Here is a 24,179-nt window from a genome sequence, read left to right as displayed (position 1 = left end):
GTTTCCCTAAGACTGCCCAAACACCATTTGCTTTGCCTCTTCAGATTAATGGATAATGGTGCATTCATTCAAAAGGAATGAATATTTAAAAAGAAAATAGTCTAAGATAACTGCAGCATTACACTTTTATTTTATATATTTATTTTTAGCCATATCTATTCTTTTGCAAAACTGTTGACAGTATAGTCTCCAGCTTCAATCCTTCCACCTGTAAAAGCCTAATACTGAAAATTTTGTCACTTAGAAAATAGTCCCTGAAGAGTTATAGTCTATAAAGGTTGATTTGATATTTACGGAATATGAAGTTTTATTTTACATTTACTATATTGTACAATGTCAACATTTTATCTTCTGAATTATATTCTTCATGATGTAAGCTTAATAAAATATAGACATTTGATCCACACATTTAATTTTCTTAAGTTGGTTCCCTTTTCCTGATGTGTTTTAATTTCCTTTATGCGTATTATCTTATCACATGCTAATAGTGATATTTTACTGTCTTTTTCCAATTTGGATCTCAATGATTTCTTTTTCTTGCCTAATTGCTGTGGCAAGGATTTCTAAGAATGTGATGATTGCAGTATGATAGAGAAAATATTTTGCTTTGTTTTTGATCTTGAGCAGAAATCTTTGAATCTTTTGCTATTAACTTGATAAAAGAACATGGCAGTAGATGAAAATATATGGAATGCAGATCACATAAACATAGCTAGAGCTCTCCATAATATGTATCTCAGAAGAATCATCAATTCTTTGATAATGGTGTGAAAATAAGTGATGTCGTAAATAAATAAACTCCATCAAATTTAAAATGGTTTCTATGTCAAAAAAAACCTTGCAAACCAAAATTTAAAGACACCTTATTGAACATGAGAAAATATTTCACACAATAATTCAGAAAAAGGCTAATATCCATTATATATAAGGCTATCAAAATTCTCAACTCTAAAGTACAAAAAGTTCAATCAAAAGTGGGGAAAAAGAATAACAGACACTTCCCTAAAGAAGACAAACAGTTGACTCACAGACATGAGAAAGTGTTCTTTGTCTTCTGATATCAGGGAAATGGAAAATAAATAAGTAAATAAAAATGACAGTGTGATAACATGTCAAAGGAGTAAGATTGACATATATAAAATATATATTAAAAAAGATTAGAATGACCAGTGCTGTGAGAAAGGGAACCATGCTCACTGTTGGTTCGAATGTTTTGTTTCATTGTCTATGAAAAGCATTATGAATATTTCTCAAGAGAGTAAGAATAGACCTTTAATAGGAGCCAGCAATTCAACCTCCGGGCATCTACCCCTCCCAAATGACAGCAACAAAAAAATATATAAAAACTAATAACAACTATGCTCATTGCAAACCTTAATATAATAGCCAGGACTTGGCATGTCCAATGAATGGATACAGATGAATGGATGCAAAAGTTATTGTATGGATAATGCAATACTGTGCAGTCATAAGAACAGGTGAAATCACACAGTCGGCTGCTGTTTCGATAGAATTGGAAGGTATGTTAAGTGAAATTAGGCAGGAAGTAAATGGCAAATATCAATTATCTGCGTTATACAGAAAGATAAACTAAGAATGTCAAATAACATTGGATGGGATTAAACAATGACAAGGTCCCGTGCCATCCCGCGGCAGCGGGCCAGCTCGGAGCCCCCCAGTCCCGACCGGCAGGTCTCAGTCATTCGCCCACCGCGCCTGCCCTCCCGTGTTCGAACAGGTTAGGGGCGTGTCCTCTCGTTATGGGGCGTGGCCTCAAAAGTGGGCGTGGCCTCTTTCCAGAGCACAGGCCACTAATGCGGAATGCGGCCGCAGGTATTTTTTTTTACCATTCCATGCATTGTCCTTTGGCCACAATTGATAGAACCCATTCCTCCGAAGAACTCCCTGATCATCTTAGTTAGTATATGTTAATACTCAACTAACCTAGCCTATCCTAACTTCACGAAAACTGTCAATGAACACATCAACTTGCACAGAAAAGTCCTTTGTCAAAAGAGCATAGCCCCAAATCTTCAGTTGAGGTTCCTCCCAAGCTAAGGAGAGCTCCAGATAGTAAAGCCCATAACAACATGAAGAAACAGAGAAAATCCCCACCACCAGGAGAGAGCCAAGAAAATATTTCACTAACCTCAGCAGCGACCTCCCAGAAATACACCCTCCTCTCAGATAAAGAATTCAGAGAGGAAATTGTGAGGATGGTTCACGAACTCAAAGAAACTATGGAACGAACATCCAATAAATTAAGGGAGGATATGGATGCAGCGTTGGAACGCTCCACCAAGATAATCCAGGAAGAAATGAGAGCAGAAATTTCAAAGCTACGAACAGAAGTCACACAACTAAAAGAATCAGTAGATGAAATTAAAAACTCCGTAGGAGCCCTCAATAGTAGAATGACTACAGCCGAAGACAGAATCAGTGAGCTTGAAGATGAGCTGCACAAAGCATATAGGCAACAACAAATAATGGCAAAAGACCTCAAAATGGCTCTAGAGCAAGTTAGATTCCTAGGGGATGATCTCAGGAGAAACAACATAAGAATCATGGGAGTGCCGGAACCACACGGAACCAATCCCAATGAAAAAAACACCATTAAAGACATCATTGCTAAAAAATTCCCAGAGCTAGAGAATGCAGACATCCAGATACAAGGAGTCCGAAGGGTGCCAGCTAAAAGGGACCCAAATAGAAAATCCCCAAGGCATATCATAGTCAGAATGATGGATGCCACAGATAGAGACACAATACTGCAAGCAGCAAGATCAAAGAAGGAGATCATATACAAAGGTGGGATATAGTGAAAAAACTTCATGAAATGAATGCCTCACCAAGAATACTCTACCCGGCTAAACTCTCAGTTAAACTTGAAGGAACCATACACTATTTAATGGACAAGCAACAGCTCAGGAACTTCATAGACTCAAGACCAAATTTAAAAGGACTCAAAGGGCTACTATAAGACAACGAAAAAGACCTATAAGAACAACAAACCCTACAGAAAAATGGCACAAAATCCCATCACAATAATTTCTCTTAATGTTAACGGGCTAAATGCACCAATCAAGAGGCACAGAGTGGCAAAATGGATTCAGAAACTAAACACAACTTTCTGCTGCCTACAAGAAACACATCTGAATAGCCAGAACAAACACAGACTCAAAATCAAAGGATGGAAAACAATCCTGCAAGCAAACAGCCCCCTCAAAAAAAAAGCAGGGGTGGCCATACTAGTATCCGATAGCATAGATTTCAGGCTGAAAAAGATCAGAAGGGACAGCAAAGGTCATTTTATATTCATCAAGGGATATATACAACAGGAAGAAATCACACTTCTAAATGTATACACACCTAATGAACGACCAGCTAAATACTTAAAAGAACTCCTAACAGAATTTAAGGAGGACATAACTAGCACCACGATAGTAGTTGGAGATTTCAACACTGCCTTATCACCTCTGGATGGATCGACAAGAACAACACTCAGCAAGGAAACGATGGCCCTGAAGGAAGAAATGGAGGAGACAGGGCTAATAGACCTATACAGGGCTATACAGCCCCAAAAGAAAGAATACACATTCTTTTCCAGCGCACACGGAACATTTTCCAAAATAGACCATGTTCTGGGCCACAAATTATACCTTAATAGAATTGGGAAGATAGAAACTGTATCAACTATCTTTTCAGACCATGATGCACTGAAGATGGAAGTTAATCACGCACAGACGCGGAGAACCAAATCAAACACTTGGAAATTAAACAACTCACTATTGAACAATGAGTGGGTCACGGAGGAACACTATCCTGTTCTAGAAAAATGATTCAAAATCCTATTTTCAGGGCCTTCTGAAATCTTTCCTTATAAGCAATTGTTCATCAGTTAAAGGATTTCTCAATAGATTCTGCTAGTGAACTAATTTTAAATAGACAAAATATACTATACTATTTGTATGCTTTAGAAATCTCAAGTAAAGATATTGTTGTTTGTATGCCCTCACAATATGTCACTCATTTTCATTCCTTTTTACAATGTAGCCTGTCTTTTAGAACTAAAAAACCTCACCAGAGCACACCCAGAAGTTTCTTAACTCTTCCTATGACAAACTGTCGGTTTCAGAAGCTGACAATTAGATGAAAGCCATATTTCGGCCACTCAGTTCATTTCAATAAAAAGCAGTCTGTGGAGATTGGAACATTCGTTCATTTCAGTCCTTTGGCCAATTGGGATTCGAGGTGCAGTCCCATTGGCAGCAATACAGTTCCTGGGTGCTCTGGGTATTGGCAATTCTGTGATACACCCTGGAGACAGACTTGCAATTGTATTGCATTTTCTTGCCATGCATTTTTCTGTTGAAATGATTAATTATCTCACCTAGTTATTGGAAAGATAGTTTTATTTGTGTTCTTTGAATCACATCAATAATACATTGTGAGTTGTGATTTGACAATAAAATAGGCTATAAGACAAATTAATTTCTTTTTTTTTTCGGTCACACCCAGCGATGCACAGGGGTTACTCCTGGCACATGCACTCAGGAATTACTCCTGCCGGTGCTTGGGGGACCATATGAGATGCTGGGATTCAAACATGGTCGGCAGCGTGCAAGCAAACACCCTACCGGCTTTGCTATTGCTCCATCCCCAAATTAATTTCTTTAATAATTTTATTGACTCATTCAAAATTGAATTTACAATTTGATCTTGGGATAATGTTCCAGCTTGTAATTGCCCTTATTTAAAAATGGGATAAATACCCATAGTTTACTGCCAATTAAGCAAGAATATGCTTGTCTTTTAAAAAATTATTTTAATTATAGAATTGGTAGCATGGTTATGCTAGTATTTAAGTCTAGAGCATTGATATGCAAAGTTACTGCACCCAACCAAAGTATCCAAGCAAAGTATCCAAGGTTCTACGCTTCTGTCCCTATATGATCTATAATTTGCCTTTTTCTTCTCCATATCTTCTCCCCCATTTTCTGGTAAACTGAGTTTTATAATGCAAGGCCTAGGGCTTGTCATTGTTTGATCCTATCTAATATCATTTGACATTCTTGGTTTATCTTTCTGCATTCCCCAGAGAAGTGGAATTTGTCATTAACTCTTTGACTTGTTTCACTTCACATACCTTCCAGTTCCATCGACATTGCAGCCAACTGTATGATTTCATATATTCTAATATCTGCACAGTATTGCATTATCTATGCAATAACTTCTTTATCCACTCCTCCGCCACTGGACATTCAAAGTCCTGGCTATTGTACTAAGCATTGCAAACACCGTAATTGTGGTTAGTTTTTGGTTCAATATTTTTTGTATTGGAGGGGTAGATGCCCAGAAGTTGAATTGCTGGACTATATTGCTGTTCTAGTCCTACTGTTTTGAGAAATATTCATAGAAAAAAAAAACAGACAACATTGCAAACAACAGTGAATGAGGGTTCCTTTTTCACAACACTAGTTATTCTGTGTTATTTTATATTTATCATTCTCACAGGTTGAGATGTTATCACTGTCTAATTTATTTATTTACTTATTCATCCATTTATTTTATTTTTTTGCATTTCTCTGATATTAGAAGACAACCAGCAGTTCATCTTATCTATGAGTCATCTGTAAGAGTTCTTCAAGGAAGTGTCTGTTCATCATATTTTTTCCTCATTTTTGATGGGATTTTTTATACTTTGACTGTGGAGCATTTTGATAGAATTATATATATGTGTATATATATAAATATATACACACAATGGATATTAGCCTTTATCTGAATTATTGTGTGAAGTATTTTCTCATCTTCAATAGTGTGTAATTTAATTTTAGCCTATGGGGCTTTTATGTCCATAGAAGCCATTTTTAGTATGATGTAGTTCATTTCTTTACCATGACTTTACTTATTCTTGTCCCATTATCAGATACGTGAAGATTCTTTAGAGGTTCACATTCTGGAGAGCTGGAGAGCTCTAGCTATGTTTACCTGATAGACAGTCACATAATTTGGTCTAATACCATTTGATTTTTATCAAGTTAATTGCAAAAGATTGAATTATTTCTTAGGACACCACAAAGCAAAAATGTTTTTTATCCTCCTGTATTCAACATAGTCTTAGAAATCCTTACCACAATAATTATGCAAGAAAAACAAATCATCAATCTTGAAATTGGAAAAGAAAAATGAAATATCACAATTCACATTTGACATGATAATACATATGAAGGGAAATAAAACACAACTTGAAAAGGGAAACAACTTGAAAACTAAATTTGTGAAATAAATGTCTAACAACATAGAGAATATATCAGAAGACAAAAGATTAATATTTTATAATATAATAAAATTGAAATGGAACATCAATATATGCAAATATGAAATTATCATATACAGACTGTACCTCCACAGTTACCATTTTCTAAATGACAAAAGTTTTCAGTAATATGTCTATACTGTGGTAAGATTTGAGTTGGAAAATTTTAGGACAAGACTGTATCATCAATAACTTCGTACAATAAAGTGCTTAATATACACACATATGTCTATTTTATATAATTTCCTTATTTTTTAAAATATTTTTTCTTTATGAATGAATGCAGAGTAATCCATTAATTTGAAAGGTGCTAAGAAAATGAGTTTAGGATGTTTTCAAGGAAACTTGAGCATATCTGATTGGAGCCTAGAGGTATTAGTTGAGAGTTATGGAGCTCTGAATGGCTAGTGAGATTAGAATCAGAGCAAGCTCATAGATTCTTGGACATCATAGATTGTTTAAACTCTGGTCTAAATAGGAAATGAAGTATAAAACGAATAGCTGTTTTCCATCATAGACAAAAAATTCTATGGAAAAAAATTCTAGGGAAACAAAACTCAGTTGATGTCTTAAACACTGTGAAATTTTCATTATATTCACAATTGATTTTGTAGGGTAATGAACATATTCCTGGAATGTGTGGTCACAACAAGGCCGCGGGAAACATTGTCATAAGTAGAAATCTCTCTCTCTCTCTCTCTCTCTCTCTCTCTATATATATATATATATATATATATATATATATGTATGTATGCCTCTCAGAGAGCTCGGCAAGCTACCAAGAATATCCCACCCACCTGAAGAGACTGGCAAGCTCCCCATGGCATATTCAATATGCCAATAGAGTAACAGTAACAAGTCTCATTCCCCTGACCCTAATAGCCTCTAATCATTGGAAAAGACGAGTAAGGAGAGGCTGCTAAAATCTCAGGGATGGGACAAATGGAGATGTTATGGGCTCACGATTGAGTAAATCGATGAATAATGGGATGACAGTGATACAGTGAATACTTAAAATATACATAAGTCATTTTCCTATGACTCAAAGTATGATTATTTTAGTTTCCAGGTAGCACATACATAAAGTGGTTTAATCAAACAAAAAACATTATGTTAAATAAATTTTAAACTTTGGAGCCAGAGTGATTGTATTGCAGGTTGCGGGGCATACTGCTTGGCCTTGCACACTGCTGCTTATGATTTAATTCTGAGGGACCTGTGTGGTCACCCCCGCACACCAGTAGTGACAACTGATAACAGAGTGAGGAGTCAGCCCTGACATCACTGGTGTGGCCAAAATACAAAAAAAAAATTAATTTATAAGAAATCCCTCTAAGAATTATGAGTTATACACCGAGCTTCTCTCTTAATAGTGAATGAAAGGAAGTGCATTATTTCTTTGTAATATCTTTCTCAGAGCTAACATTATGGCTTTGTTTCTCAGGCTATAGATCATTGGATTGAATGTTGGGGGAACTACTGTATACATAACAGTGAGAAACAGGTCCAAAGCAGTGGGAGATTCAGAATGAGGTTTGAGATACTCGAAGACAGCTGTAGAAACAAACAACATGAAGACAATGAGGTGTGGGAGGCAAGTGGAAAAGGCCTTGGCTCTGCCCTCCGCAGATGGCATCCTCAGCACCGAAGAGAATATGTGCACGTAGGAGAACCCAATAAACAGGAAACAAAGAAATGACAAGAAGGTTGTAAAGAGAGTGACGTCTACCTCACTCATAAACTCACTAGAGCAGGAGAGTCTCAGGATCTGGGGACTGTCACAGAAGAACTGGTGAATGATGCGGGGACCACAGAAGTGGATGGAGAAAGTAGCTGCCGTATGCATGACACCAGAGATTGTCCCACTGATCCAGACGCCGGCGACCCCACGGACACAGGTTCTGACATCCATGATGATGTCATAGTGGAGAGGCAGGCAGATGGCAACGTAGCGATCATAAGACATCACCGTGAGCATGGCCATCTCAGCAGAACTACAGGTGACCAAACCAAAGCACTGCATCATGCATTCCCAGAGGGAAATATTCCCACTGTGCATCAAAGAGTTGTAAATGAATCTCGGCACAGTCACGGAAATGTAGCAGAGATCCAGAAAGGAGAGATGCTTCAGGAAGAAATACATGGGGGACTGGAGACTGTCATCCAGGGACGTGGTGGTGATGATAAGCATGTTGCCAGCTAACGCCAACAAGTATAAGATCAAGAACAGAGAAGCGTAACAGAGTTCTTGCTCAGGTTTGGCTGAAAATCCCAAGAGAAGAAAACCACTGCCAGTGAAATTATCCATATTTCTTGATTTCCTACTGTGGTTACTGTTAGAAATAAAATGGAACTTGTTGAATAGAATATTTTTTTGGTAACATCAGTCTAAAGCATGAAGTTTGGGTAAGGAAACAGAATAAAAACTTCTCCTTTATAGATATGAAGAGGTTTTGTACAGTGATAACCATCTCAAACAGTTTATTTGATTTGCTGTTTGAAAGGAATGAATGTTGGCTATGGGAAATTACACATTTGACATCGCTGTTTCAATTTTACATATGATAACAGTATGGAATCTCCACACATAGGTCAGAGGATGCAAAGTGCAGGAGCGGGACATAGAGTAAAATAATTTTATGTCACATATTTTGCATCAAACTGACTTAGTTGCCTATTTTTTTTTACTTGTTCATTTTGGAATTTTTGGTTTTTTTCCTTTTAGGCCATTCCCAGTGAAGCTAGGGGTCATTCTAGCTTTGTTCTCAGATGTGTCTGAGAACCAATTGGCAGGAGCAGAGGTGGGATTCCTGCATGCAAAGCGCGCCCTGAGCCTATCCTGGAAATGATTCCTTGCAACAGGCAGTTTCTGAGCACTGCCAGGTGAGAACTGGAGACTCTAGAGCACTCTACCCTGGGTTCAGTCAACTTCAGGTTTGACATGAACTTAGGGTCACCTCTTCTTGGGCCTGAGCTCTGAACTGCAAGTGTGCTTTGCAGAATATCATGGGAGTGGCCCAGGGGTCCTCTCAACAATGTTTGGTTTCTCCCTGTCCCCACTCTACCAAATCTGTAGACATCCGTCTGTGGATATGAAAATAAAACTACAAAGGAAGCCCAGGGAGCTTGCCCTGCATGCACCGACACCAGTTAGGTCCCTGGGATCACATGCTGCTCCACAGACAATTCTATCCTTTGGTGTCTGAGCACTCCTGGCTGGCATAGTGCTCCCTGGCACTGGGGGGTGCAGCAGCACCTCCCCCTCAGGCCCCTGAATGGAGCAGCTGCCCCTGTGTGTGAGTCACTGCAATGGCTGCAGGCCCCGAGAACTGCAGGGAGCTGCCCTCTCCATCTGTGGTGTCATTCCTCTCAATACTCTGCTCGGGAATAGGCGTCTAGACTCTCCTCAGCCTCCCTGTCACACACCCCTACACCCACACAGTGCCTATGCTGGAGGGTTATAGTTTTGTCTTGCTTAAGGGCAAATGTTTCTGATGCTTTTGTTCCTCACTCAGTTTGTTTTCTTGGGGTGAAAAAAATTAGTAGCTGGTTTTACTCCTCGGTAGAAATAAAGTACCAAAGAGCAAAACTAACTTAGACTCTGGAAAATTTTCTGATAATCTGAGAGAAAGAGAAGGAAGGTAGGAGGTAGGTTAAACGGTGTAAAGGACTCGTTCTAAATTTCTAGAGTGAATAAACCAGCAAACAACCAAAGTGTTAACAAAGGAGAATGAGGAATGAATGTTTTTCTCCAGAAAAACGTTCTATTTTGTCTTTTTTATTTTGTGGTCGGTCAGCAGTGCTTGGGGATGACTCATAACTCTGTGCTCCGAGGTTGATCTCTGCAGTGCAGGGAGGATCCCCAGTTTCCTGCTGCAAAGCCTGTGCTCAGCCTGCCGAGCTGTCTCTTTCCCCCCAGAAAAATACTATTTCAAAGCAGTGTGTGTTTGTAGTGCCTATATACAAACCCCAATAGGCTCACAGTCACTGCGGCTAACATAAAGCATCATGTTAATTGTCCTCCGACCCTAACTTCCCATTCTGAAAGCTTGAAAAAACAGCCTCTCCAAAGGGTCTTGTTAAAAGATAAGAATATTACTGAATAAAACTTGAAAATATTTTTTTCCATCTTTCAATTGAAAATATCTGCGTTATAGAACATCATTTTCACTCAATAAAAGAGAGTAATTTATAAAGGATCATTTTAAATTTATATATTAAATATTATTATTGTGATGTCACCTAAGTATAAAATAGTACAGTTATATTTATATGTGCTCTCTGGAAAACAGTCTTTAGTTAAATCGATTTTGTAACTACCTAGTAAGAAACAGGCTAATCATTAGTCAAGAATATTTTGTCTATTTATAATTAGTTTGCTAGTAAAATCCATTGAGAAATCCTTAAATTGATGAACAATTACTTACATAAAAATATTTCAGGATGTTCTATAAATAAATTTTGAATCTTTTTTTCTGAAATGGAATCATGATCATTCTTAGAACTAAGATATATATACATCTTAGGATATCAAAATAGATAGGATCTCAATACCGAGATAGGAATAGTATTGGCATAGAGTATAAGAATAACCAATTACAAGTAATTATTTCTTACTGTGAGTGTATGGTTATGTCTACTGCTCTGTTGGAAGGGTGTTTAAGTTTGAGATTAGTGTAGACAAATTTTTCCCACAGAGGTGTTTCTCAGCGCAAATCAAAGCTGATCTCTTGGTACATTTGTTCATTCTAGGGTTAAGGGTGTTTGACCATTGTGTGGGTGTGCAACTGAGTGTATATTTAAGTGAAAGGTACCGTACTAAATGTACTGATAGGGAAGGGATCATTTTATTCCACAAAATTTTGTGGATGGAAGGAGTTTCTAATCCTCTCTTCAATGAAAATAATGTAAATATTTGAATTTTAGTTTAAAATTTCAGGTAAAGGTATTATTCTATTTATGCCTGAAAATCTGTGTTTATTTGTATTTCATTTTTCATTTTTCATTATATCCTATCTTTGTCAAAAGAAACTCACCAGAGCACACTCAGAAATTTCTTACCTCATCATAGGGGCTGGAGTGATAGCAGAGTGGGTAGGGTGTTTGCCTTGCATGCGGCTGTCCCCGGTTCTATATCTCCATCCCTCTCGGAGAGCCCAGCAAGCTACCTCGAATATCCCGCCTGCAGGGCAGAGACTGGCCAGCTACCCGTGGCGTATTTGATATGCCAAAAACAGTAACAAGTCTCACAATAGAGACGTGCTTGTGCCTGCTCGACCAATCGATGAACAATGGGGCAACAGTATGACGGTGCATCGTAGGAACAAGCTGCCAGTCTCGTGCTCACACTGAAGTTAAAGTCATATCTCTGCTACTCAGTTCCTTTCATTAAAATATGAACTCGAGACTATAACACAAATCCATTAAATTGTTTGGCCATTTAGGGGTAAAGGTGAAATCCCATTGGCAGCAACAGAGTTCCTGGGTGCTCTGGGTATTGGCAATTCTGTGCAATACCTTGGGGTCCAAACTTGCAGCTCTATTGGGCTTTCTTAAATGCATTTTTTCTTTTGAAATGATTTAATTGCCTCACCTAGTTGCAGTAAGTATAGCTTTGTTTGTGTTCATTGACTCATATCTAAATACAGTATGAGTTGTGTTTTTTTTAAATTTATTTTATTGACTCAGCATGTGGAAAGTTACAAAGTTTATGTAGTTTATGTAGCCTTTACAAAGGCTTATGTCTCAGTTATACAATGCTCGACCACCCGTTCCTTCACCAGTGCCCCTTTTCCACCACCAAAATCCCCAGTATAACTCCCACACCTCACTCCCCCACCACTGCCTGTGTAACTGATAGATTTCACTTCATTTTCTCTTTACCTTGATTACATTCCATATTTTAACACAAGACTCATTTTGTTGTTGGAGTTCCCCACCCCCCCCCAAAAAAAGCCCTACTGCCAAGGAAGCATTTGATAATTAGTTTCCCATTGCTGAGAGTGAAGAGATATGAAGGCCGCTACTGCGGACGCGTGGTTTAGGATTTCTGTATTTTAGTAATTAAGTCCAGGGAGATTTAAGTTAGAAATTGTGTAATTTCCCCTACTGGGGCAGTATGGGGCAATGGCTTAGTTCACAGTCGAGAGACATGGCTGCAAGCAGTTTCTGGGAGCAAACGTAGTCTAGCTGGCCTCCGGATCATGGTCCATCAGCAGCAAAGCGGCTGCACCGACGTTGTGACAGCCAAGGTCGAATCTTGGTGGAGCACGAGCCAGTATCGGTCCTGGCCTGAGACTGCCCAGGGTCCTGCTGTTTTAAGTAAATAACTGTCTTTTTTTCTCCTTCTCATGCCACCAAGTTCATCCCTGCTTATAATCCTCATAATATGGCGGACGCCACGCCACTTCCCCCCAGAAAGGGAAAAAAAAACGAGAAAGAGAGATGTCTCACCTCCTAGTCTGGCGTGCGTTGTGTTTTGATTACAGAATATGCTAGGAGACAAATTAATTTTGTTAATTAATTTTATTGACTGGTTATAATTAAATTTATAATTTGACCTTAGCATAATGCCCCTGTTTTTTACTACTTTTATTTAAAATTGGGTAAATATCCATAGTTTAAGCAAATTAAGCAAAGAAATATCATAGTCTTTATTTTAATATTTGATATTATAGATTTGTTAGCATGATTATAGTACTGCTAAACCTGAGAGCATTGATGGACAAAGTTACTGGGACTTTGGATACCAATGTATCCAAACAAAGTATCCAAGATTCTCCATCATTTTTCCTACATGACCTGACATCTTACTTCTCCACTTCTTCTTCCTTAATCTCTGATAATCTGATTTTTGCAATGCAGGCCAAGGGTTTGTCATTGTTTGATCCCATCCAATGTTACTCGACATTCTTAGTTTATCTTTCTGTATACCGCAGATAAGTGATATTTGCCATTTACTTTCTGCCTGATTTCACTTAACATATCTTCCAATTCCATCGACACAGCAGCCGACTGTGTGATTTCACCTGTTCTATGACTGCACAGTATTGCATTATCTATACAATAACTTTTGCATCCATTCATCTGTATCCATTCATTGCACCTGCCAAGTCGTGGCTATTATATTAAGCTTTGCAATGAGCATAGTTGTTCTTAGTTTTTACATAATCTTTTTGTTGCTGTCCTTTGGGAGGGGTAGATGCCCGGAGGTTGAATTACTGCTCATATTGAAGGTCTATTCTTACTCTTTTGAGAAATATTCATAATGCTTTTCATAGACAGTGAAACAGGAAACATTCCAACCAACAGTGAACGTGCATCCCTTTCTCACAGCACTGGCCATTCCAATCTTTTAAATATATATTTTGTATATGCCAATCTTACTGCTTTTACAAGTTATCACACTGTCATTTTCATTTATTTATTTTTTCCATTTCCCTGATATCAGAAGACAAAGAACACTTTCTCATATCTGTGAGTCTACTGTTTGTCTTCTTTAGGGAAGTGTCTGTTTTTCTTTTTCTCCACTTTTAATTGAACTTTTTGTACTTTAGAGTTGAGAATTTTGGTAGCCTTATATATAATGGGTATTAGCATTTCTCTGAATTATTGTGTGAAATATCTTCTCATGTTCAATAAGGTGTCTTTAAATTTTAGCTTTCAAGGTTTTTTTTGACATAGAAACCATTTTTAATTTGATGAAGTTTATTAATTTCCCTTGATATCACTTATTTTCACACCATTAACAAATAATTGATGATTCTTTTGAGGTACATATTCTGGAGAGCTCTAGCTATGTTTATGTGATCTATATTCCATATATTTTCATCTACTGCCATGTTCTTTTATCAAGTTAATAGCAAAAGATTCAAAGATTTCTGCTCAAGATCAACAACAAAGCAAAAATATTTTCTCTATCATCCTGCAATCATCACAGTCTTAGAAATCAAAAATAAATCATTGAGATCCAAATTGGAAAAAGACAATGAAATATCACTATTTACATATGATAAGATAATATGCATAAGGAAAATTAAAACACATCATGAAATGGGAAACAATCTTACGAAAATTAAATATGTGGCATAAATGTCTATATTTTATTAAGCTTACATCATGAAATATATAATTAAGAAGATAAAATGTTGACATTGTACAATATAGTAAATGTAAAATAAAACTTCATATTCCCTAAATATCAAATTATCCCTTATAGACTATTACTCTTTAGGGACTATTTTCTAAATTTTCAGTATTATGCTTTTACAGGTAGAAGGATTAAAGCTGGAACATAGTAGGTCTGAGAGTATATTGTCAATAGTTTTGCAAATAAATAAATATGGCTAAAAATAGGGCTGGAGCAATATCACAGGGGTTGGGCGTTCCCCTTTCACGCGTCCAACCAGAGTTCAATTCCTCCGCCCCTCTCAGAGAGCCCAGCAAGCTACCCAGAGTATTGAGCCCACATGGCAGAGCCTGGCAAGCTACCAGTGCGTATTGGATATGCCAAAAACGGTAACAATAAGTCTCTCAATGAGAGACGTTCCTGGTGCCTGCTCAAACAAATCAATGAGCAACGGGATGACAGTGACAGTGACAGTGGCTATAAATAAATATATAAAATAAAAGTGTAATAGCTGCAGTTATCTTAAACTATTTTCTTATTTAAATATTCATTCCTTTTGAATGAATGCACCATAATCCATCAATCTGAAGAGGCATAGCAGATGGTGTTTGGGACGTCTTAGGGAAACTTTAGCATGTGTGGTGGATACGACATGGATAGGTAGAATGTAATGGAGCTCTGATCAGCAAGTGATGTTAGAATCAGACTGATCTCATCAACTTTTGAATATCGGATATTGTTAAAACTTCAGTGTGTCTAGGAAAACGAGCTGTGAACAGTATATCTAACTATTTTCCACCATCATCACAGAAATTACTAGGGAAACAAAATTAAGTTGATGTCTTAAACATAGTGAAATTTGCATTATTTTCACATCTGACTTTGTAGGATAATAAATTATTCACAAGTCATTTTTCTGTAGGTCAAATTATGATTGTTTAGTATTCCAGATAGAACATACATAAAATGGTTTCATCAACCATAAAACATCATTTAAAAATAAATTTTAATCTATGGGGCCAGAGTGAGAGTATGGCAGGTAAGGCACTTGCCTTGAATACTGCTTGGCCTTGCATACTGCTGAAAATGATTCGAATCCCAGACCCATATGGTCTCCCTAACCCACCAAGGAGAAATCCCTGAGCACAAAGCCAGGAGTAAGCCCAGAGTACCAGCAGGTGTGGAAAAAAGCAGACAAAAATTATCAGTAACTATATAAATATTAGCAATTATATATTGAAATTGTCTCCCAATAATGAACGAATGGAAGTAAGTGCGTCTTTTCTTTGAAACACCTTTCTCAGAGCTAATTTTATGGCTTTGTTTCTCAGACTATAGATGATTGGATTGAATGTTGGGGGAACTACTGTATACATAATAGTGAGGAACAGGTCCAAAGCAGTTGGAGATTCAGAGTGAGGCTTGAGAAACTCGAAGACACCTGTGGAAAGAAACAAGATGACAACAACAAGGTGGGGTAGGCAGGTGGAAAAGGCCTTGGCTCTGCCCTCCGCAGATGGCATCCTCAGCACTGAAGAGAATATGTGCACGTAGGAGAACCCAATAAATAGGAAACAAAGAAATGATAGAACAGTCACAATTGCAGTGACTCCCAAATCACCCAGATACTCATTGGAGCAGGAGAGTCTGAGGATCTGGGGGATGTCACAGAAGAACTGGTGAATGATGCGGGGACCACAGAAGTGGATGGAGAAAGTAGCCGCCACATGCATGACTCCAGAGATGGTCCCACTGACCCACACGCCGGCAACCCCATGGACACAGGTTCTGACATCCATGACGATTTCATAGTGCAGGGGCAGGCAGATGGCCACGTAGCGGTCATAGGACATCAATGTGAGCATGGCCATCTCGGCAACAGCACAGAGGGCGATAACAAAGCACTGCACGATGCATTCCCAGAGGGAAATATTTCCACTGTGCATGAAAGAGTTGTAGATGAATCTCGGCACAGTCACGGAAATGTAGCAGAGATCCAGAAGGGAGAGATGCTTCAGGAAGAAATACATGGGGGACTGGAGACTGTCATCCAGGGACGTGGTGGTGATGATGAGCATGTTGCCAGTTAGAGCCAACAAGTAGAGAACGAGGAACAGACAAGCATAGAAGATTTCTAGCTCAGGCTTGGCAGAAAACCCCATGAGGAGAAACCCACTCCTGGTGAAATTCGTCATAGTTCTGCTGTTGGCTGTAAAACAAGGAAGGATCATAAATAGATGTTTTAATAACATCAATCAAAACCTTAAATATGTGGGGAACTTGATTATTAATAGGGAGATGTTTTATATAGTGATATGCAGGTTGACTTATTTACTTCATATCCATGAAAGGAATGAACATGATTATGATAATAATAAATGCTAACATTTCATTTCAATTTTATGACAGAAAAAATTTGTAATGGTCAGTTACATAGTATAGAGGTTAGGTCATATGCTTGTTCCAAACTGTTTCATGCCTTTGTTTTTGTTGCTTGTATGCTTTTTGTTTTTTGCTTAACTGTTTTGGGGGCCATGTCTGTGGTTCTGGTGGGCCACACCAGGCTCTGTGCTTAAGTGTGATCTGAGAACCAGGAAGTGATGTCACCTGTTGATCCTCACCTCTACCTGCCAGGCAGGCTCTGACCCCTTAGCGCTCTCTTTCCCTGACACAGTTTCTCTCCCAGCCCCCTGGGCTCTCCTGATATTTGCCAGCTGCATCCCCGGACACCTCTAGGACTGCCCGGCTAGTTCTATTTGGTTTTGACACCACAGACCCCTGCTGCACCATGTCTTCAGGCCCTAAGTATGAACCACAGACATATCTGGGCAAGAGCTTCAACATAAAGTAACATATAAATTAATCTGGACAAATTTCTCAGTAGAAAATTAAAAAAAAAATGACACCTTCCCTAGTGTATCGTTAAAATATACTAATATTGCTAAAATAAATTTAAAAAACAGTTAAGCAAATTTTAAGATTGATATAGATATAGTTTTGTGTCCAAAACTTATAATATCATAAGGATTTATAGAATAAAATTATAAGTGCTGCTAATTTAATAAGTAGTCACTTATGCATACAAGTATTCAGCTCAAATTGTGCATGACCTCTATGAAAGAACAAATTATTTAACACGTTTTTAAGCAATTTATGATAAGCAAAGTAAGCTTGTATTTAAATAGCATTTTAATCATAGAACATGAAACATTTTAGTTTTAGATTCATTTTAAATTAGTACATTATCCAAAATTGATAAATTTTAAAAGCAATTAGATAATTAATAAAATAAATATTAAAAGACTCTAAAAATATAATTATAACTTTTTTCTATAATGAGATCGTTTTTCTTTCTTTTTTTTTACAGACATATGCTTTTATTTGACTTGGTTACTTCCATTTTTGTTGCTCAGAGTTTGCTCAGAAATCAACCTTAATTTTTCCTTTTTTTACATCAGATAAATTTTTATTTATTTTTTTAATTTATTTATTTTTATTTTTTTATTTTTAAAAAAATTATTTATTTTTTTAATTAGTGAGTCACAGTGAGGGTACAGTCACAGATGCACACATTTTCGTGCTTGTTTTTCTCTCATGCAATGTTTAAGAGCCCATCCCTCCACCATTGTCCATTCTCCACCACCTATTAACCCAGCATCCCTTCCACCCACCCCAGTCCCATCCCCCCTGCCCCACCCCGACTCTGTTGCGGGGCATTCCAATTAGATATCTCTCTTTCCTTTTGGGTATTGTGGTTACAAGTAGGGGTATTGAGTGGTCATTCTGTTCAGATGAGATCTTTTTTCTATCATGAGATCATGACCACTATTTGTATTAGGTTATATTATATATACCTTAGGATCTCAAAATATGGATCTATACAGGAGTTGAACTGGCAGAGACTAAAGGTCATCAGGGAACAAGACACAAAGTGCCTCTCAATGTGAGTGCATGATTATGCTTAAGTCTGATTAAGAGATTTTTAATCCTAACTGTAAGACATAAAATGGTTTGACTTTGTGCTTTACAAAGTTAACCTTAAGAATAAGCTTCGCTATGGGCAATCCTCCTAGATAATGGACCAAACATGATGACCTCTGAGTGTCTATGTTGCAAGCCATAATGCACAAAAGTAGAAAGTATGGGGAATATTGTCTGCCACAGAGGGAGGGGGGGAAAAGGGGGGTAAACCGGAGATATTGGTGGAGGGGAATATGCAATGGTGGAGGGATGGGTGTTTGATCATTGTGTGATTATAACCCAAAAATGAAAGCTTGTAAGTATCTTATGGTGATTCAATTAAAAAAAAAGCCTCGAGGGCTAGAGCAGGGGATAGTACAGCGGGTTTGAACTTTTGTACATTTGCCTTGGATGCATCCAACCCAGGTTGGATTCCCAGTACCCCATATGGTCCCCAGACAACTGTCAGGAGTTATTCCTGAGTGCACAGCCAGGATTAATCCCTGTGCATCGCCAGTTGTGACCCAAAAAGCAAAAACAAAAAACAAAAGCAAAAACAAAATAAGAATAGCACTGTCCTTCTGTTTGTTCATCGATTTGCTCAAGCAGGCACCAGTAACATCTCCATTGTGAGACCTGTTGTTACTGTTTTGGCATATTGAATATACCACCGGTAGTTTGCCAGGCCCTGCCATGTGGGCGGGATACTTTCTATAGCTTGCTGGGCTCTCCAAGAGGGAGGGAGGACTCAAACACGGGTCAGCCTTGTGCTAGGCAAACACCCTACCTGCTGTGCTATCTCTCCAGCCGTGCTATCACCTCAAATAAATGAATTAGGAGTTGGTGCTGAGAAAGTTTGTCTATTCAGTAGTGATTGACTTGGCTGTTTGTAGAATACTCAGGTCTGAGATTGGTGGGAAGGAAACGGGCCAGAAGAGGTCATCCCCACCACACAGCAAGCCATACCTCTTTGAAAGGCTTTGTTCATTATCTGAGTGATTTGGCTGGGAGTGGGGGATGCGGGGAGGGTATGTATTTGTATGTATTTGTGTGTGAGTCACCCAAAAAAGGACTTTCCTCTAGGCTCTCACAGAGTCAGGATGGGTGACTTCCCCCATCTCCCGGTTCTTCTGGGAGTCTAGCCGTTGTGCTCATGAACTGTCTCCAGTGCCATATAAGCTCATTCACCGGCCATGATCCAGAGACTCATAACTAAATCTTGAAAGAGATCAACAAGCTGCAGAGATGCTTCTGGACCCCAAAGTCACCATCCTGTTAAAAATTTAACTGCAGCTGTATGACCCCACCCAAAATTTAAGAATTCCTGTGCGCACCCACTTGACATCTGAAACTCTCCAACACTGATATACCAGGACTAGCACACCACATTGGTGTATGCAAAGGAGAAGGCAACCAACCTCAATTAAAACATTGACACTCAAGCCTTAACCTCTATCTACATGCTAGAAAACTCTTATAAAAGGGCTTAGTAGCTCCTGGAGAGATACAACAATCCTCACACACTTTCCCTAAGGAAATCTTTTTTGGATCACTTTTAGCAAACTATTCAAATTAAGCAATATAAAATAAATTATTTCAGGCCTGCTACTGGGGCTATGTGGGTGATAGCTGAGAAAATTGAAAATATTTGTGGTGGGAAGGTGTAATTATGGTGGGGTTGGTGTTAGAATATGAATGCAATAAATCATCTTGGACATCTCCCTGGACTTAATTTCTAAAATACAGAAATTCTAAATCATGCAGCCGCAGTTCAGGTTTTATATCTCTTCATTCTTATTAGTGGAAAACTAATTGTCAAATGTTTCCTTGTCAATAGGTGCTTACTCTTGGGGGATAAACTCCAATAAGAATAGTGAGTTCTCTGTTGAAAATCCAACAACAATAGTGAGTTTTGTGTTTAAATATGGAATGTAGTCAAGGTAAAGGGAAAAGGAAGTGAAATTTATCAGTTATGCAGGGGGCGTGGGGGGTTGGAGGGTTGAGGGGTGGGAGGTATACTGTTTTTTTTTTCCGTGGTGGAATATGGGGACTGGTGAAAGGATGGGTATTTGAGCATTGTATAACTGAGACATAAGCCTGAGAACTTTGTAAGTTTCCACATGGTGATTCAATAAAATAAATTAAAAAAATAAATCATCTTGGACACATTTATAGAAATAAAAAATAGAAGTTCATAAAATAAATTTCAATAAACTTTAATAAGTATTTTCTAGAGAGGTGAGACTGGAGTATACACAATGTTTCTGTTATGGAAGGAATTTTCAGTTTTCATTCCAAGATTTCATTTTTCATTAAAATAATCTGAAATTATGTCGTTTCTTACAAGTGTTTCAAGTGAAGAAAATGTCTGGTTTATTTTACACATTGAAAACCATCTGTCATTATTGGTATTTAATTCTCCTTATCTCTACTGTAAGATACAGCTTATCTTACCTTTCTGGAACCTAAGAAAATCACCAGAAGATGTTCAGGAACTTCTTCCCTCAACATATGGATAAGCTGCCAGTGTCTGCACTTGACATGAGATGAAAGTCCCTGGACCTGTAACTCAGTCCCTTTCAGCAAAATACGGTCTGTGGAGAACAGAACAGTAAGTCTGTTTCAATTCTTTGGCCTCGCGAGGGTAGGTCTGAGGTCCCTTTGGCGAGGGAGGGTTCCTGGGCGCCCTGCGTATTTACAGCTCCTTGTAAGTTCCCTAGAGACCAAATTAACAATCATATTTAGATTTCTTGTAAGTTATTTTCCTGTTGAGTTGATATAATGATCACACCAATCTATTAAGATTATTGCTGCATGTTTATTGGATCAAATGATAGAAAACCATCATCACTTGTGCTCTAAATTCAGAACATTCAAAAAGCTTCATTGAGCTGAATCTATTTGACTAAAGAGTCATTTAATTTATAATTTGATTCAAATGCAATGCCTAATAGAGTCCTCTTTATTTAAAAGGGTTCTAGAAATATATATTGATCAACAAAGCAAAAGTTATATCCCAATCTGATGAGATTAAATACCACTTGAAACTCTCTCTGAGTAAAGAAGGAATCAAAAACTATTAAAACAATATATAGATATTTATAATATTTGCTATTATAATATTTGAGAATATAATATTGCTAACATAATATTTGCTAATATAAAAATGTTGGATGTTAAACAAAAAAAGAAAGAAAAAATGTTGAATGATAGTAAAATTAACATTGCTTAAGATCAATTTAGAATTAGAAAAGTAATAAATAAAATAGCAAGTAATTCGTATTGCGATGTGAATTATTCTAGTCAAATTAATATAGTGTCATATTCATATCGTTATCCTAACCAGATATTTAGCACAGCAGGTAGGGCATTTGCCTGGCATGCAGCCGACCCAGGTTTGATTCCTCCATCCCTCTCTGATAGCTCAACAGGCAAGCGACAGAGAGTATCCCACCCACACAGGCAGAGCCTGCCAAGCTACCTGTGGCATATTTGATATGCCAAAATCAGTAACAACAAGTCTCACAATGGTGCCCACTTGAGCAAATCAATGAACAACGGGACAACAGTGCAGTGCAGTGCTATATTTCACACATGTGAGTTTTTCATAATTATTACTCTAAATAAGACAAAAATGATTACTACGTACTTTTTCACGTTTAAACTATATTCTAAGCAGCTGCCAATAAATACATCTTTCTCAAGAACAAAAAAATAGAGACAAAGCTTCCATAATGTTTTTAAACCATACATACTTTTGTGTTCCTGATCTTGGAGGGTTAATATTTTTCAGTAAATAATAAAAGAAATCTGTAGCTGTCATAATATGAGACAATGGCAGGGAAGATGTTTTCTCAAAGAATCAGATTAGAGGATCTGGGGAGGGGGGGGGCATTTGCCTTGCACGCTGCCGACCTGGGCTCGATTCCCAGAATCCCACATTCTTCCCCAAGCACCTCCAGGGTAATTCCTGAGTACATGAGCCAGGAGTAACCCCTGTGCCTCGCCAGGTGTGACCCATAAAGCATAAAAAAAAAAAAAAAAATCAGATTGGAATTAAATTTAGGTACACAACTTGTCAGATCATGAAGCATAAATTGCAGATTAAATAAGAGTAAAAATAAAGAATTTAACACCTTTCAAAAACTGATTGTAGAAAATCTTACGTTGCCTTATTTATTATTAGAATTGAAGATTTAAAATTTTTAAAATATATCTCTAATATTAAATTTAACTTATCTGAATATTTTATTCCTTACATGCTATATCTCCCCCATCTTCTAAATGACAAAATCTTTCAGCATTACAGTTATCCTGGTCAGGTGCGATTGGGGCTGGAACATTGTAGACCTCTTGGATATCACCTGTAAATCACAGTCCATAAAAAAAATAAAAAACCTGCATTTCTGAGGGCATCCAGATTATTCTTTTCTTTAAATATTTGTTCCTTGTGATGGCAAAACAAATGGGATATTGAAGTTTTTCAAGGTGACTTCAACATGTGTGATTGGGGTCTGATCAGGGAATTGATAGAAAATTACTGGGCTCTGAATGGCTAATGACACTGAAAATCAAAATGTTTCATCAACTCTTTGCAACCAGATATGCAAAAAATTCAGTGTAACTGGGACACTCAGCTATGAATCTTATATCCACTATTTTGTTAACATAGCATAAATTACTAGGAAAACAAAATTAAGTTGATGTCATAAACATTGTGAATTTTACACTATTTTCACATCGTTTAGCAAAATTTAAAATATTCACAAGAGTATTTTTATGTAGTTTTTATATAGAAGAGTAATTTTATGTAGTCCGGTTTTATTTTCTCAATGTTTTAGTTTCTGTTTTATGTCTCAATGTTTTACTTTGAGCACGTAAACATAAAGATTTCAATAACCGTAAACATCATTCAAAATGAGTTTCAATCTATTGTCTAATATATTGTTCATTGTATGTTGAACGTATTGCCTAATTGAGAATAAATAGAAGTGTTTCTTGTCTTCTTTGAAAAACGTTTTTCAGTGCTAACTTTATGCCTTTATTTCTCAGGCAATAGAATAATGGGTTGAATGTTGGTGAAACAGCTGTATACAAAATAATGAGCAAAATGTCCAAAAAGTTGGAGATTCAGAAGGAGGGTTTAAAAATTCAAAAGTCCATACGTTAAAAAAAGAATGATAGCAGTGAGTTGGGGGAGACAAGTGAAAAAGACTTTAGCTTGGCCTCAGTCAATGGCATCCTCAGCAGAGAAGAGAATTCAATAAAGACAGAACAGAGAAGTGCCACCGAAGTTGTGGATATGGTCACATCAATCTCACCCACAAACCGACTAGAGCAGGAGGACTTGGAGGATGTCACAGAAGAACTGGTGAATGATGCGGGGGGCACAGAAGTGAATGGGATAAGTAACTGCCGTATGCATGACTCCAGAGATGGTCCCACTGACCCAGACACCGGTGACCCCCTGGACACAGGTTCTGACATCCCTGATGACATCATAGTGCAGTGGAAGGCAGATGGCTCCGTAGCAATCATAAGACATCAACGTGAACATAGACACCTCAGCAGAACCACAGGTAACCAAAGCAATCCAGAGGGAAATATTTCTGCTATACCTGAAAGAGTTGTAAATGAATCTCGGCACTGTCACGGGAATATAGCAGAGATCCAGCAAGGAGAGATGCTTCAGGAAGAAATACATGGGGGACTGGAGACTGTCATCCAGGGAAGTGGTGGTGATGATGAGCATGTTGCCAGTTAAAGCCAATA

General features: G+C 37.7%; 2 protein-coding genes across 2 annotated transcripts; both read right to left on the bottom strand.

The window, feature by feature from the left end:
• Positions 1 to 7,685: 7,685 nt before the first annotated feature.
• Positions 7,686 to 8,627, bottom strand: LOC101554447 (olfactory receptor 14J1-like). The gene has a single exon (XM_012935855.1). It carries the CDS (start codon positions 8,625 to 8,627, stop codon positions 7,686 to 7,688), a length of 942 nt encoding a protein of 313 aa, XP_012791309.1.
• Positions 8,628 to 15,676: 7,049 nt separating this feature from the next.
• Positions 15,677 to 16,645, bottom strand: LOC101554713 (olfactory receptor 14J1-like). Its single transcript, XM_004622050.3, has one exon. The coding sequence runs from the start codon at positions 16,640 to 16,642 to the stop codon at positions 15,677 to 15,679; it is 966 nt and encodes a 321-aa protein (XP_004622107.3). The 5' UTR covers positions 16,643 to 16,645.
• Positions 16,646 to 24,179: the final 7,534 nt, after the last annotated feature.

The sequence above is a fragment of the Sorex araneus genome, chromosome 2 (assembly GCF_027595985.1).
Source record: "Sorex araneus isolate mSorAra2 chromosome 2, mSorAra2.pri, whole genome shotgun sequence".
Lineage (NCBI taxonomy): Eukaryota > Metazoa > Chordata > Mammalia > Eulipotyphla > Soricidae > Sorex > Sorex araneus.
Note: the sequence above shows the minus strand (reverse complement) of the source record. Positions and strands in the feature narration are given on the sequence as shown.